The sequence below is a fragment of the Eucalyptus grandis genome, chromosome 10, assembly GCF_016545825.1.
Source record: "Eucalyptus grandis isolate ANBG69807.140 chromosome 10, ASM1654582v1, whole genome shotgun sequence".
In the NCBI taxonomy this organism is placed as follows: Eukaryota; Viridiplantae; Streptophyta; class Magnoliopsida; order Myrtales; family Myrtaceae; genus Eucalyptus; species Eucalyptus grandis.
The window spans coordinates 19395895-19412651 of NC_052621.1; the positions used below are offsets into that span (position 1 = coordinate 19395895).

Sequence of the window (16757 nt, forward strand, 5' to 3'; positions counted from 1 at the left end):
ATATCCTTGAGCACCATCATGAAAATTAAAACCAGATTCTTAACTAACATTTTCTCTTCTGTCACGGTAGGATTCTGATCGCCATAATTCTTCTTCTTTGGTCGGCCAACTTTCACGTCATGTTTCTTGAGAAATTGTGTCCTTCACCGCCATTCGAGACAGACCAGAAACTTTTGATGCAGATGAAGGGTTTTAACTATTGAAAAAGGTTCTACTTACGGTACGGTGGAACATCAAACGAGTATTTCCTCGAACGTTAAAAATCACAGTAGATATTCTGAAAATCTTGTCATGTTTGCATGTGGGACGTTTTATTCGAAACGTAATATATAGCAAATCTCGAAAGGATTCATAGTCACCGTTGATGTTCTAGAGTCATTATTCTCCCTTGTACGCAGTCATACGGACCACAAGCGTACGAAGGGATCACGTGCAGAAAAGCAGTACACACACCACTTGGTTCTCCCATGTCCGTATTCATAAAAACCCCACTCATATGAAGGCAACACATGGATAAGTAATATCCAAGGGCCCGGCAAGATCCTATCACACCGGCCAGTCCCAGATGCTTTCTGCATCGAAGGAGAGTCCGCTCCAACAATCCAACCATGCCTCCGTCGTCTCCGAACGCAGCTGAAAGTCATCATCGATCCAGGGGCTTCTGTTTGGAGGCACGTCGTGGACGCGCGGCTCTCGGGACTCATTCAGCTCCCTATAGGCTTCGACCCCCAAGGAAGAGAAGTTCTTGGAGATGGTCCGAGGGCGAGGCCTTATGACTTCAACTTTTACTAAATCTTGGGGTTTCTCGTTCTCTGGCTTCCCTTGGCAAGTCATCAATTTCCGTAGATGGGTATTCCAATAGTTCTTGACGTCATTCGCAGTTCGACCCGGAGTCTCCCAGCAATTAGGGACCACCTGCATCAATAATTTCGAATAAACGAAATGTTAAATTATGAGGAAAGATATCGAAAATAATTTCATACGGTGCTCACTTGAGTGTCATAACTTTTTTTTCTATCACAAAATTATCGTAATTTCTCAAAAACGTTTATTTGAGTATTGAAACTTTCGACTAATCGTTTGCATGCCATAACTTCTAAAAAACATTCACCCAAACACCCAATCCAATATGGCATGACACTTGTGATGAATATTTTTAGAAAATTGTGACACTCAAGTGATCCATAAATAAACGTATCAATCCAAAGTAGTGATTTCTTTTTGTTTCCGTAAGTGTTCAATCTTGACAAAATAAGGGTTTCCATCGTGGGAATGGCCAATTGATGTCAACAGTCAAGGAATGGGAATTTTCATAAGCTCTCTCCAATTTGCGAACTGTTCTAAATGAGTTGCGAACAAGTAGTTTCTTTCTCTTGTAATATATTTGAAGTATGCACCACTAACACCTTTGTGTTAAATTCTATAAATTTCCGTCTATTCACCTATTATTACTTTTAAATGTGGAAAAATGGCCCTTTAGAACCATAACTAATCAATAAGTTGTTGCGTGATTTTAATCCATATCAAATGCAACTATGCTGGTGAAGTTGATAAAATGACTAAGAGTTAGGGTCTGTTGGGTAAACTAAAAATTTTAAGTGCCGAATTTTAAGTGTTAATAATCTTTAATAATGGAAATGGAATTAATATTTGCTTGATAATAATTAAAAATTGACAGCTAAATATCATTAAGCTCTTACCAACATAGAAAAAAGAGGACTGTTGTTAGGTTAAATCAGTATATTAAGCAAGATTCGGATTTTCATAAATTGATTTTCTATTGATTGAATTTAAGTAATCACGTACTGAGCATGCGGCCCATTATGCTTTGCCTCCCTATCCAAAGATATAGTTATTTTAATTGCTAGATGATAGTTTAATTCCTGCTCTCTCGTTCTTTTTTTTGGTCCAAAGAGTGAAATGCATGTTTGTGATGGAATTCAAGCTTCTGTTGTTCAGTCTACCTTTCTTTGGACTACATAAACAGAATCGACGTCAAACGAAAAGTCTCTCTGAGTTTCTTATACCTGTAACCATGATCGGAAGTGACTAGATGTAAGAACAATACATGAACAACCGTGCAGTTAGTAAGCAATCCCTCCCGAAGTCGACGACGGCTAATGAGAACCATTACTGGTACTCAGTTAATGTTGTCTGAAGAAATAGGTAGGGGAGCTAGAGAGAGACTCTATCTTCACATGTGAGCAAGTATTGAAGAATGTGCGATATGCACTAGAGGTCATAGTCATATATATAGATAAAAATAAAAACTCAGACTAGTGATTTCATATTACACACTCATCATTGAACATTATAAAATGCCTTTATATTGCACGAAGATATAGAACAAAAAAAAATACAAAAATTTACCACAAATTCTAGACTTTCGACTTTACTTGCAACCTACCTTGCATATCCTAAAATCTAGAATCAAACCAATTCTCACTGATTGAGTTCTTAGGTTCCTAGTTATACCATATAGTCATGATCACCCCTAATATATACTAAACAGTAACTAGACGGTTGGATTTGAAGGGTCGCGTTTCACTGCTAAGATCAATAACCCAACGACATGAGCTGTAGTCGGCAACTTTCGTCTCTCTCATGCGTGTGGTCCATATTTACAGTAGGTTATTCATTGAACAATTCCGAAATAGTGACTCTTGTATGGACTTTATCGGGGTTGTATCAGCCTGTCCCATCAAGATGTTGTCATCGGAGACAAGGTGCACTGCAAATGGCTATGCCTATGCACGAGTAACGTTGTCCAAACATATACCAAAGTTACACTTGTCCCTTTCCAAGAAGGGTGGTCGTACAAAAAATCAAGGGGAAAATTACTAAAAAGTTATTAAATTTATTGCACCCATACTAATTCAATTTTAAATCTTCCAATTAGGCCAATTTAATTTTAGACCTTCAATTTTCCCAATTTTACCTTAAAACTTTTGATGAATTGCTAAACCTTTTGATGATTGAAAATTATTGACGTGGCAGTCTAGTCGGTGTTGATTATCTTCTGTGATATAACTGGTATTGATGTAGATAACTTTTTATTTTTCTTGAATTATTTATTACTGTATTCTTTTCTTTTTTCCCAACCCAAGGTTGGTGAGGGCTAACAACCATCGCCTAATCTAGGCAAGGGCATTGTGGCCATCACCGGTCACAGGTGAAGGCTGCAACGCCCTCGCCCAAATCAAGGTGAGGGCCATGACCTTGGCCCATTGGCCGGCAATGGAGTTGTAGCCCTTGCTTGGATTTCAGCAAGGGTTGACGCTCTCACTTGTGGCCGACAAGGATACTAAGGCCATGGGTGAGGGCCACGATGCCTCGTCTCAACTAGGTGAATATCGCCAACAAGGATTAGTCGGCAACTGACCCAATGTTAAGGAAAATATAGAAATGAAGAAAAAATAATAAATTATTTTTCTAAAAAAAATTGTTTATATTAATATTGGTTGTATCATGTAAAATGATTGGTGCTGACTAGATTGACACATCAACGATTTTCGAACAAAATTTGTTGCAATGACTAAATTGAGAAATTGTCGAAAGTTTTATGATTAAAATGACAAAATCAAAAGATTTAGGACTGATTTGATAACACATCAAAGGTTTAGCACTAAATTGACCAAATTAAAAGGTTCAAGATTGAATTGACATAAGTATAATAGGTTTAAGATTTTTTTTTAAAATTTTTCCCAAAATGAAATAACCTAATCCTTAACACAGTTTATACATGCGGTCGTCATTTGTTTCGATCAATGCAACGCTTAATCAATTTTGGAGAAGGAAGAGGGAGAGGCTGTTGGGAATAACGCAGGTAGGCTCAACACCATATAAGTAACTCTATTAAAACCGACAAATGCACTTCACACGTGACCTTTTCTTAGCATGTACTCGCCTGTTCCTGAGAAGTTTGTGAAGCCTGATGATCATATCCACCTCATCATCTTGGAATTTCCCTCTCTTAATGTTGGGCTTCAGATAGTTCAACCACCTCAATCTACAGCTCTTCCTGCACCTATTCAAACCTACAAGCTCAAGAAATACAAACATGAGCTTAGCGATCTCTTTCTCTCTCTCTCTAAGTGCATGTGTATACATAGTATAGAGATGCTCTCAGTGCAAATCAATCCGTTGACATGAGTAAAATATCAATACACGTCCTCTTTTTGTCTAATTTTAAAACATTGATGAAATTTCATTGGAAAGCATGAAAAGTTTCACTTAAAGAAGTCAAATCTACTCCGACTTGATATCACTATCTCAAAACTAACGAAAGACACATCCACCCATTTTAACGAATGAAAAACATTTCACTTAAGTAAAAGTATAACGATAACATAAAATTATGTCATAAATAAAATATTATGACATAAGAAGATTTGACACACGCAAATCCAAGTGGATTATCAGATGGGGATGCAACAAGAGAACAATGATCCCCATCACTATACAGATTTACGCGCGCACGTGTATGCAAATAAAAAACAAGAATAACCTTCACATACAATTATACAATACCTGCTCTCTGAGGAACTCGATGCCACTCTCCTTCTCCGTACCTCTGGACACTGCTCCTCAAGAGAACATCTTCCTCTTCCGTCCACGAACCTTTCCTCAATCCGAAGGACGATCCTTTCTGCATCTCTCTTCCCTCTCCCGCTCTCTCTCTCTCTCTCTCTCTCTCTCTGAGGCTTTTCGTGAACAGTTTGCGGATTACGTTTTCAAGCACACTCGAAGTCCTACGTTGTCATCGGTGCTTTTAGGGGCCACGTGCCCCTTCATTTTCCACAAAAAACGCAGATCTACATCGGTTGTCAAATACCGCGGAAGATTGCAATTCCTCTAATCGTCAATTATTGCTATACGCAACAGTACAAATGGATCTTCCGAGTTCGATATGATTCTTTCCGCGTGGTTGCGACCTTTCAGTCTGCAGAGTCGAATCTTGGAATGAGGATCTTTTCATAGAGCTAGAAAACACAAAGGGGACTTAGAACGATTTAGAAAAATCATATTTCTTTTGCAATGAAAAGAAAGATAGCGAGTACGGTACCTACTGGTCCAGCGTCTGTGCATTGTCGCGGACCACCGTTTGTATGAATTGTTTCGTAACTTCCATTCTTTTAACTAACTTTCTCATTAACCAACACTAAATATCAAGATTCGCTGTTTTGCATCTATATAAAATGGGTAAAATACACACGAGACCGAGTTGCCTATTACGCTCACGCACGACTTGCTTTGATGTCACTAACCTCTTTTGCTTCTATATGAGGGCTATTGCTTTTGGCCGAAGTGTCTTATTAGTGTCCTTCCTCTTGTGAAAGCATCTTGCACAATAACGCGGTCTTTTATGCCTAGTGGTCCTAAGTATGCTTGTATTATTGTAATAGTGTGTTTATACCGCTACAATATTACCCATGGCTTCATCTATATAATGGTTACTTCAGTAAGAAGTTAGAACAAGATTAGTGTTTTGAAAATCTCTTTTATATGCAATTCCTTAATGGCCTTCTCAACAATTTCTCTTCTTCCACGAACTCTAATGTTAGTAAGAAGCTTAGGTTTATACTGTTAGTTCAATACAATAAGTCGGTTCCACAAATATAACCTTCATTCACCACTCTATCGATCTAGGGAATTAGAAAGTTTCCGAAACTTGATAGCCTTATAAAATAGATTAATCATTTATGAAGATTAAGAGGCAGTTCCATTGAAAGGCTGAGAGAAGGGCCATGTGTTGTGAGATAGCATAAGCATCTTAGGAATCATTAGCTTATGCTATAGCCCCATCATGGTATCAAAGACAGCTTCATTTAGATTGGGCTAAGATTATAACTCTGTGAATTAAAATGTGTCTATACTAAGAGAGAGATCCATTTCATCATGACTGAATCTATGGAAAATACCACCCCTATATGTGTCAATGCCCTTGTTATTTAGACTCTCCAATTCCATTATGGAAATCGAATTCCTCTAAGATTGATTATTTTTTATGAGGTTTTCTACCTCAATGAAGATTAGAAGATTATCACTTCTCAACTTTCTCTTGAAATCCTTATTCCCCTTTGACAAGCCTACTTCCTTCTCTCCCATCAAATCCATCAAAAAAATGATCCACCATACTCCGAAGGAAGTTAAAAAATTCAGCGAACCAATACCCCTTTTTTTTATTATCAAAAATCAATACCTCATTTCAACTTGTTAAAATATGTCTCAAATTTAAGCCTTCAATTAAACATGGCCCATAACATGCAAATAAATGAGGTCCAAGTTGGACTTTCGTGAAATCTTAGAGTTGGTTATTTTTCCTGCCAACGTTAATTCTATATGCTTGCGTAGAAGAAAGAAGCATTATAAGGGTTCTAACATTAATTTCTTTAACTGTGACAAACTGCTCATGGGCTTCATTTAAGTTTGGACGTGGGAGAGAGATTTGTTCTTCAGTCACAAATCATATGAGAGATATGTTTCTATTGAAAATAAATGAGATGTTATATTTTTTACGAGGTGGTAGCGGAGACGACAACTCCCTTCAGAGGCCACAGACATATAGACCATGACATTTATTGAAGAGGGTCCACCAGCAATGATGGAGACACCTTGCTTTGCTACTATGAAAGGAGTGTATAGCTCTTAGAAGACACGAAGAGGAAAGCCATTAACGATAAAAGGAACAGTTCAAATCATTATTTCATTGGAGTGGTCTCTTGGTCCTTTTGTTATCTTCTGCTTTCTTCTAATCCAACCAGAAGGTACCCCCCTCCGGCGGATCGGGAGATTTGTGCATAAAACACCGTGGACATAAGGTGTAATTTTAAAATTTTAAAAAAAATACTCGAATGTATGAGAGATTATTATCATGTAATTCTTTGATTAATTAGTAGATTATTTGTAGTTGACTCTCTCTAGGATCAAATCATATAAATCTCTTGTATCTTTTATTATTCTTTGATTAATTAGTGAATTAATCGGGAGATTTGTGCTGAAAACACTGTGGACATAAGGTGTAATTTTAAAATTTAAATAAATACTTGAGCATATGAGAGATTGTTATCGTGTAATTCTTTGATTGATTAGTGAATTCTTTGCAGTTTGCTCTCTTTATAGACGTATATATCTATACTTGGATCGAATCATATAAATCTCTCGTATCTTTATTATTCTTCCTTTTATATCTCTCTTGATTTCTGTTGCTCTTGATATTGAGATTTTGGGGGCCTCCACGTTAAAATATTTCAACAATTGGAATTCGAGCTAAGGTTTTGCAATTATGTTTGGAGGGCAAGTAGAAATTGAGAAATCTAACGAAAGGAATAACTTTGGGTTGTGGAGTACTGATATATGTGTGCTATTAACAACCTAAAGTTTAGCTAAGGCATTGGATGGCAATGATAAATTGCCGAAAGCAATGAAACATACCAATAAAAATGAGCAAATGGAGAGGGTGAAGAGTATAATCTTGTTGAACCTATAGGATGAGGTGTTAATAGAGATGGGTAAAGAGAAGTATGCTGCATATTTGTGGGTAAAACTTCAAGCCCTCTATGTAACAAAGGGTTTGAATTGTTGTGATAGGGCGAGCGATCAAACAAAATATAGACGGAAGAAGAAAATAAATCGGATACTAGATTTACGTGGTTCAGTCGTAAAGACCTACGTCCACGGGGAGAGCAGCAGTGAATTTCACTATAGATCAAGCGATACAAGGAGATTATACACTTGAGTCACTCAAACACTCTCTCGGTGTTTCCCAAGCCCCAATTACACCCAATAACGCACACAGTGTTTAGCCTCGAAATTCCTCAAAAATAATCTCTCAATCTCACGAAGGAATTACACGCAAATCTTACCTGAAGATTTAATCGACTACAAACACTAAGCTTCTTGGATGTAATTCAAGAGTAAGCTTCGCAGCACGAACAACACGAAGATCCAAAGCCAAGCACCCAGCACCTATGAACAGTGTTTCACAAACAGAACACCCACGGCACTCCGAGTAAACGGCGCTTGAATATGTATGCTTCGCTCAAGAGAGTCCCACGAGCATAAAGTTATATATATTGCAGCAAAAGAAGACAAACCAATTTTACTCGGAGAGAAAACCGTATGATTTGGTCAAATCCAGAATTTTGACTCTTTCCTTTATTTTTTTATTTGTTTCTTCTCTTGCTGAAGAATTTTGACAAATGCATCTTTTATTCAAGTCAAAATTCTAACTTTCCCTTTCTGATTTTCCCTTGCCAATCTCCGCTTGATTTCAATTTAATTTACTTTCAAAATTCAGCTTTTCACTCTGGGCTTAAACTCGAGACATATTTTAACATGAATAATCGCCAATATTTGTTGAAGATGATTGTTCAGTTCCAATATGCTGAAGATACGTCTATCAGAGTCCACTTAAATGAATTTAACAAACTGATGATGGATCTGAAGAACGTTAGTGAGATCCCAATCGTCATGCCCCGAATCCTGAGCATGCAACAGTCTCTTCCCTTGGTCGATAGAAAGTGACATCCCAGGACCTGTCGACGACCATTTGTTGACACCTAACTTTAGCAAATATAGGAAAATAAAGAAAATAAAAATTGCATTGGAACAAATAAAAGGAAAAAAAATGAAAAATGGGGGAAATTGATTTGATTGAATTATGCAAGGAAATATGAAATTTTGATGGATGTTCGGATTTTGTTAAATGCAGCAACAATTTTGAAATCAAGTGAAAAATGGGCAAGAATTGAGCTGATTGCCAAATCATACAGATTTGATTTAATGTGATAAGAAATGGTAACTCGGGAAATGCCATATAAAGAGACCGTTTCTAATCACTATAAAAGAGAGGCTCATTTTTCATGAATTGGGGGGGGAATTCGGAAAAATTCGAGAGAGGAATTTCTGCAAGAAAAAAATCCGTGAAGGAAAAGAGGGAACTTCGTCTTTTGTGGATTTTTTGTATTTCTTTTGTTCTTTCCTCAAAGTCAAAGAAAGAAAAGAAAAGAGGGAAAGGGAGAAAAGATGTGAGGGCAGAGGGAGAAGTGACGTACAGCAGAGAGGAAAAAAAAAAAAAAAAGAAAAAGGGATTGTTCACTGTCTTCTTCGTGGAAGCCTCCCGACACCCCCACCATACCCGCGTGCGGGTGCGCGATTTTGGGTGCGATTATGTGGCGCACTTAGTACTTTGCGCGCCCGCGGTTTAATTAGCATTAATCCCTTACTATTTATTTATTTTTTATTTTTTAATTCAAAGGTTGCCTTTTAATTTGAGAATTTTCGGATATGAAATATAAAACGAAAATTCGAAATTCGAAATTCTATTTAAAAAAACTATTATTCCGAATTTTATTTGTGTCTTTTCAAGACAACCTTTGGAAAAAATTACTTATTCGGTTTTGCAATTTTTTTTTTTTGAAAGGTTGCAATTGTTCGGTTTTCGACTTCTTCCTAAGAGTCGCATTTGTTTATCCGAACAATTTTCTAAAAGACGTGTTTGTTCATTCTTTGGCAATTTTCACGAAGAGTTGCAAGACTGTTTCATATATATACTTGTCATTTTTCGGAACGAAAATGTGGTCATTTTTTGAGTATTCTTTCTAAAAAAACTGCAGTCAATTTTTCGATTGTTTTCTGGAGAGACCCTAGAGAAATACTAGAATTGCTATCTAGTATTCTCATCCGAGACTTTGTTGTATCCTGGAGGATTTTTGCCGGTGACCATTAGCAACGTTGTGGGGCAAATAAATCCTTAAAGAAAGTGATATCACGCCTCAAAGTCCGAGTTGTTTTACTCAATCCGATTTCATTGTTCAACCCATTTCGAAGCCATATTTTTCCAACAATTTTAAGGATTTATTTTGCTACAATGGAGTCGGAGACAATCAAAGTTATGAATCAAGATATGGTCAAACTAGACCGGTTCGATGGGAACAATTTTGCTCGCTGGAGGGACAAGATGATGTTCTTACTCACTGCTCTGAAGATCTCCTACATACTAGATCCTAACTTGGCGCCTATAGAAGATCCTAAGCCTACTTTCGATGGAGGACAGCCAAGTGCGAAAGCCATTGAGAGGGTTAATAAGGAAAAGAAGAAATGTGTGGAGGATGAATTACTTTGTCGAGGACACATTCTAAACACACTCTCCGATCGTTTGTACGACTTATTCACTGAAATGAAGTCGGCCAGAGAAATTTGGAATGCACTGGAATTCAAGTACAAAGCGGAGGAGCAAGGTACCAACAAATATCTAATTGCAAAGTATTTTGATTTCAAGTTTATTGATACTAAACCCTTGCTGGAACAAGTCCATGAATTACAAGTGATTGTGAATAAGATTCGTGCTCTCAAGATTGATATTCCATAAGCTTTTCAAGTTTGAGCAATTATTGCGAAATTGCCTCCAAGTTGGAAAGACTATGGAAAAAGGCTGATTCACAAGTCGGAGGACTTTACTTTGGAGCAAATACAGAAATATCTTCGCATTGAGGAAGAGTCATGTTTACGTGATAATTCTGTTTTGTACAATTCCAAGGTGAATTTTGTGGATAAAAAACGGAAACTCGGCCAGAACTTCAAAGTAAAAAGCGGGGGCATAAATTCAAGAGAACACAAAAGAAGCAAAAGGGTTGATGTTTTGTTTGTGGCAAACAGGGACACTACGCCAAGGATTGCATTCACCACAAGAGCATTTCAAAGGACAAGAATATTCCGGTGGTGAAAGCAGATGCAAATCTGGTTGAAGAAAATTATGTAGCCATGATTTCGAACATGTTTTCGAACATGGAAATTTCTGAAATCAATGATACGATGGCTATGGTTTCTGAAATTAATTCTACCCTTGTCCAATCGGTTGGTGGATAGATTCTGGAGCAACAAATCATGTGTGCAAGGACAAGTACATGTTCAAGTAATTTGAAGAGATTGTTGACTCAAATGTTCAAGAGGTCCTGATGGTGAATAATGCTCTTGCAAAGGTTGCTGGAAAAGGCACGGTGGAGATAGACTTCACTTCTGGAAAGAAGATAACTCTTCTTAATGTGTTATTTATACTCGAAATTAGGAAGAACCTAGTTTCTATTGATTTACTTTGTAAGAGGGGGTTTCGGATTTTGTTTGAATCCGACAAGGTTATCCTGTCAAAAAATAGGCTGTTTGTTGGGAAGGGTTATGCCAATGATGGCATGTATCAACTGAGTATCAATAATAATATTTCTAGTTTTGCTTATATTGTCAAGTCTTCAATTTTATGGCATAGTAGTTTGGCACATATAAATATTCGTTATTTGAAGAACATGAGAAAATTAGACTTGATAAATTTTAATGGCGAATTTGATAAATGTGAAATATGTGCTAAGTCAAAACTTACTAAGAAGCCATTTCCTAGTGTTAAAAGAAATTCGAATTTATTGGATTTGGTTCATAGTGATATATGTGAATTTAATGGTATGCTAACACGTGGAAGTAAAAGGCATTTTATTACCTTTGTGGATGATTAGTAGGTTCTTATATATTTATCTCATGAGATTGAAGGATAAAGCATTTACCATGTTTAAGAAATATAAAGCTGAAGTAGAGAATCAATTAGAAAAGAAAATCAAAGTTCTACGATCAGATAGAGGTGGAGAATATTTCTTAAATGAATTCTTTTCATTTCGTGAAGAACATGGTATTATTCATCAAGCTTCAACACCATATACTCCACAACAAAATGGTTTAGCTGAAAGGAAAAATCGATCTCTTGGAGAAATGGTTAATTGTATACTTTCAAATTCAAAGCTACCAATTAATCTTTGGGGAGAAGCATTACTTATTGCATGTTATATTCATAATAGAATACCTTCCAAGAAAAATGACATAACTCCTTATGAAATATGGAAAGGTAGAAAGCCAAATTTGTCATATCTTAAAGTGTGGGGGTGTTTAGCATACTACCAAGCTCTAGATCCTAAGAGAACAAAGCTTGGTCCTAGAGCTATCAAAAGTGTTTTTGTAGGGTATGCTGAAAATAGTAAAGCTTATAGGCTTCTTGATTTAGAGTCTAATGTCATCGTAGAATCGAGAGACGTCGAATTCTTTGAGAATAAATATTTTACAAGTTCTGAAATAATTGAAAATAATTCAAGATCTATGGAAACTCAAAGTGATTTTCAAGAGAAAGAAATGAATGATTCTAAAGACATGATTGAACTAAGGAGAAGTACTAGAGCTAGGAAAATAAAAGACTTAGGTCCTGATTTTATTAGTCATGTCTTTCTTGTTGAAGGTGATGGAGATAATAACGTGATAAATAATACCCTTTAGTATTAAATTTAGAAGATGATCCTAGAAGCTTTAATGATGCTATGTCTTCTAGAGATGCTTCTTTTTGGAAAGAAGCTATGAATGATGAAATTGACTCAATTATGTCCAATAATACTTGGGTATTAGTAGATTTACTGAAAGGATCAAAACCTATTGGGTGCAAATGGGTTTTTAGAAGAAAATATCATTATGATGGTTCCATTCAAGCTTTTATAGCTAGACTTGTAGCTAAGGGATATAGACAAAAGGAAGGAATAGATTATTTTGATACATATGCTCCTATTGCACGTATAACTTCTATTCGAGTTCTTTTTGCTCTAGCTTCCATTTATGATCTTTGTGTTCATCAAATGGATGTTAAGATTGCTTTCTTATATGGAGACTTAAATGAGGAGATTTACATGGAACAACTGGAGGGTTTTGTTCTTCCTGGAAATGAAAGAAAAATATGTAAATTGATTAAGTCTCTTTATGGACTTAAGCAAGCTCCTAAGCAGCGGCATGAAAATTTTAATTCGGTCATATTGTCAAATGGTTTCATCAATAGTAGTGCTGATAGGTGTATATACTCTAAATTCACTAAAGACTATGGTGTCTTAGTGTGCTTGTATGTTGATGATATGCACATTTTTGGAACGAATATGACTGGAATTAATGAGACTAAGAAGTATCTAACTTCCATGTTTAAAATGAAGGATTTGGGTGAAGTAGATACTATCTTAGGTATTAAAGTTAAGAAAAATAGTGGGGGTTATTCTTTAAGCCAATGTAGTTATGTTGAAAAATTATTAAATAAATTTCAACATCTTGGTTTTAAAGAAATAAGTACTCCATTTGATTCTAGTATTAAATTAAATTATAATACTGGTAGAGCGGTGGCACAACTAGAATATGCAAGTGCTATAGGGTCTTTAATGTATGCGATGCATTGTACTAGACCCGATATTGCTTATTCTGTATGCAAGTTGAGTAGGTATACTAGTATTCCAAGTACAGAACATTGGAGAGCTATTACTAAAATTTTTGGTTATCTTAAGAGAACTAAAAATTTTGGATTGTTCTACAATAATTATCCGGCTGTATTAGAAGGATACACCGATGCTAGTTGGATTACAAGTGTGGGAGATGAGCGTTCCACTTCTGGATGGATCTTCACACTAGCTGGAGGTGCTGTATCTTGGGCAAGCAAGAAACAGACATGTATAACTCACTCAACAATGGAATATGAATTTATTGCTTTGGCGGCAGCTGGGAAAGAGGCTGAATGGATTAGAAATTTGTTGTTAGATATCAAATTATGACCTAGTCCTATGCCTCCTATTTTTATCCACTGTGATAGTCAGGCCACTTTGGCAAGAGACTATAGTAGCACCTATAATGGTAAGTCTAGACACATTAGTCTAAGACATGAATATGTGAGACAATTGATTAAAGATGGTACCATAACAATTATCTATGTGAGGTCAAGTAAAAATCTTGCCGATCCTTTGACGAAGGCTTTACCAAGACATATGGTAATAACGACCTCACAAGAAATTGGGCTGAAACCCTTTAATTGAAATCACCAATAATGGTAACCCTTTCTAGAACATCACTAGTTACAAGGTTTAATGGGTAAGAACAAGTTATGCCGTTTAGTCAATTGCATTTTACATACACATCACACGAATACTAATAATACACTTACACATCATTTGAATCTTTTTTAAACACAAAGCATCCATGATACATGGAGTCATAAACATATCTTCGGAAAAAAATAAAAATAAAGGCATTACATGGAAATAATTGACGGTTGCATTTAAAGATATAATTGAAAAATGTGGGGATTGTTGGGACACTAATCCCTCTCTAGATCTATGTTTCTCTAGTTATATTCCTAGGCAAGAATAAGATTTGCCAGGATTAGTGAATCAATTAGGACTTCGTGTCTTTTGGAGTAATATAAATGAAGTCTCCCTTTGTGTCCTACTTTTTCGGTAATTAAACAGGCTTAAAACCAATCAAAGCTACACATCTAAACTTATCCATGGAGTTAGAGCACTAATTCAGTCACCTAAGATCAAAGGAAGAAAATCATGAGGAGGACAATCTCTAATATTATAATTTGATACGCTTCTAAAAGAGAAATACCCAAATTACAGGAAAGTTTTCTTTTTTTCACCTAAGGAATGCCCTGTTTTTTTAAGTCCCAAAGTTCAGACGTAGTAGTTTAAGGACATACTAAGGTCCCAAAAAAAAAAAAATCAATATGATAATTTGAGACGATTCTAGAAGAGAAATTTCTAGCCAGTCCACACATGCATTAACTTCCTTGTATGGACGACGGATAATGACTTCCCCACACAGATGAACCGTCTTGAAGATCTACACAAGCAAACTCTCTTGAGTTTCTCAACTTGCTACTACTATCAAAGATTTTGAGTAATTGCAAACTGCAAATCAACTTCTAAAATCAACTAGTTCGCACTAGGGGAGTGCGTTAGCTCAAGAGCTAGATAGACTACCCAAAGTTCAGTTGGAATGAATTGTGATAACCAATTGAGCAAGCAAGATCACTTGATCATCTCCTTGTGTTTTATCTAATGAAGCGAATCATCACCCAGCAGGTTTTCTATTTCTTGCCAAAATTTGGATAAATAGTTAGCTTAGCAGTGTTGCGGATGCGTGTGTAAATTAATTTGCTACACAGTACAGATTTGACTTCTCACATTATGAATTGCATTATTCTTTTTGTATCGGATTACTCGTCAAGATTCGTCTTGTCTCTAAGCTATAATCCACGAAGTTAACACATTTTTCGTGGCTAGAGTCATTTCCAATCCAATGAAATCATCATTCGAAGGATCAGAGAACCTACAGTTTTCAAAGTGTAACAACAATTGGGATCACTAAGCTACTGGACGGGCTTCTACTCCCAAATCCATAATGGATGGCCTTTCGTTATAATTGGAGTAATGATTAGACGTACCAATTTTAAGCACTGTACGAATCACATGTCCAATTAGCAGGAAGCAAGCTTTTGATAAGAGCTTTCAGTGGTAGTCCGATAACTTAACGCTCAGTTTAGATACATTCTTTATTTTAATATATTAGGGCCTGCACACCTTATATCCCTAATTAGAGAAGATTTTTTTTTTCTGACCTTTAAAAATACTCTCAAATTTTACGTTTCAAAGTTCATACAAGTTAGCTTTATGATAATACATAACTACTTTGAGCTGTCAAATAAGACAAGCTGCAGACCATGATAAACAACAGACCGCTCGCTTCCCTTCTTACAACCAACAAATTGTTTAAGGAATTATAAATCCTGCGGGAAGCTTAGAAAAGAAGTGACAAGACCTAGAGTTTACTTAAAACAAAGAATCGTAATTTTGCTCGGAGAGGCTGTCCCTTCACCTAAAGGCATGTCAGACGTTGCAATCTCTTTCATTATTGTAGTGCTTTTCCTATATCTGGGCAAAGGACAAACCGTCCTTTCCCCACATATGGGACACACAGACTTCAATTTTAGACGGAATGAAGGGAGGGCAAAAGTGGAAGTAATTATCTTGTCTATTCTCGAAAATAAGCGGATGGTCCAATGACGTCTCGCAATCAACGCCAGGACCAGCCATACCTTTTTGAAGATTTGAAAGTATATGTGGGTGAGCAAATTTAATGATCATTTTGTTGCTTTCGCAAATTTACGCATACTGCATCATATGAACTTAAAGAGACTTCCTAGCCTTTTGACATGTCGATAAGGTTGCAGTGACGAATTCAAACATCATGGATGAACTGAGGAGTTATGGTGCAAATCAAGTATTTATTAAAGTGATATCGCCCCTATTAGAGAATATTCCATGCACATCCCTATTTATTTTTGTTGAGAATATAACTTGAGTTTGAGCTCCTGAAAGAAGCCCAATCCAAGTAGGTTTTTTATTTTTTTATCTTTTGGGTGAAGAGTATCCAAGAATAGTTTTTGATCAGGACAATCAATTGTATGACTTGCTCGTAAATTACATCTCAAGGATTCGAAGTCATGAAAGTCTTGTGTTAATATTTAGTGAATTCATTTGTACGATTGAAAATTTATTTGTGAGGAATTATGAGAGCTAAACACTGTATAAATTGTTTGAGGTAATTAAGGACTGAGAAATACTAGAAGTATTTTAAAATTCAAGTGTGCTTATTTATCTCCATTGTATCGCTTCATCTATAAGGGAATTCTATGCTACTCTTCCCATATAGTAGGTCTCATCAAACCAATTACGTAAAATCTAGTGTTCGAGTTATATCCTTGTTTTGTTTATTATATCGTTGGATCGCTTATTTTTTGCAACAATTAATATTAGAGCTAGGCTTGACTAAGTTGAAGACAATTGATGATGATAGAAGAAGGAAAAGTGAAAATCGACAGATTTGATGCAAGCATTTTTGCTTTATGAAAATGTAGATTT

The 16757-nt window shown here is 36.1% G+C and overlaps 1 protein-coding gene across 1 annotated transcript; it reads right to left on the minus strand.

Annotated features, from left to right (window-relative positions):
- Positions 1 to 546: 546 nt before the first annotated feature.
- Positions 547 to 4654, minus strand: LOC104423714 (transcription factor MYB114). The gene is given in 4 exon segments (XM_010036171.3): positions 547 to 893; positions 896 to 915; positions 3908 to 4037; positions 4531 to 4654. Coding segments are annotated over 4 exon segments (621 nt in total).
- Between the last annotated feature and the right edge of the window lie 12103 nt (positions 4655 to 16757).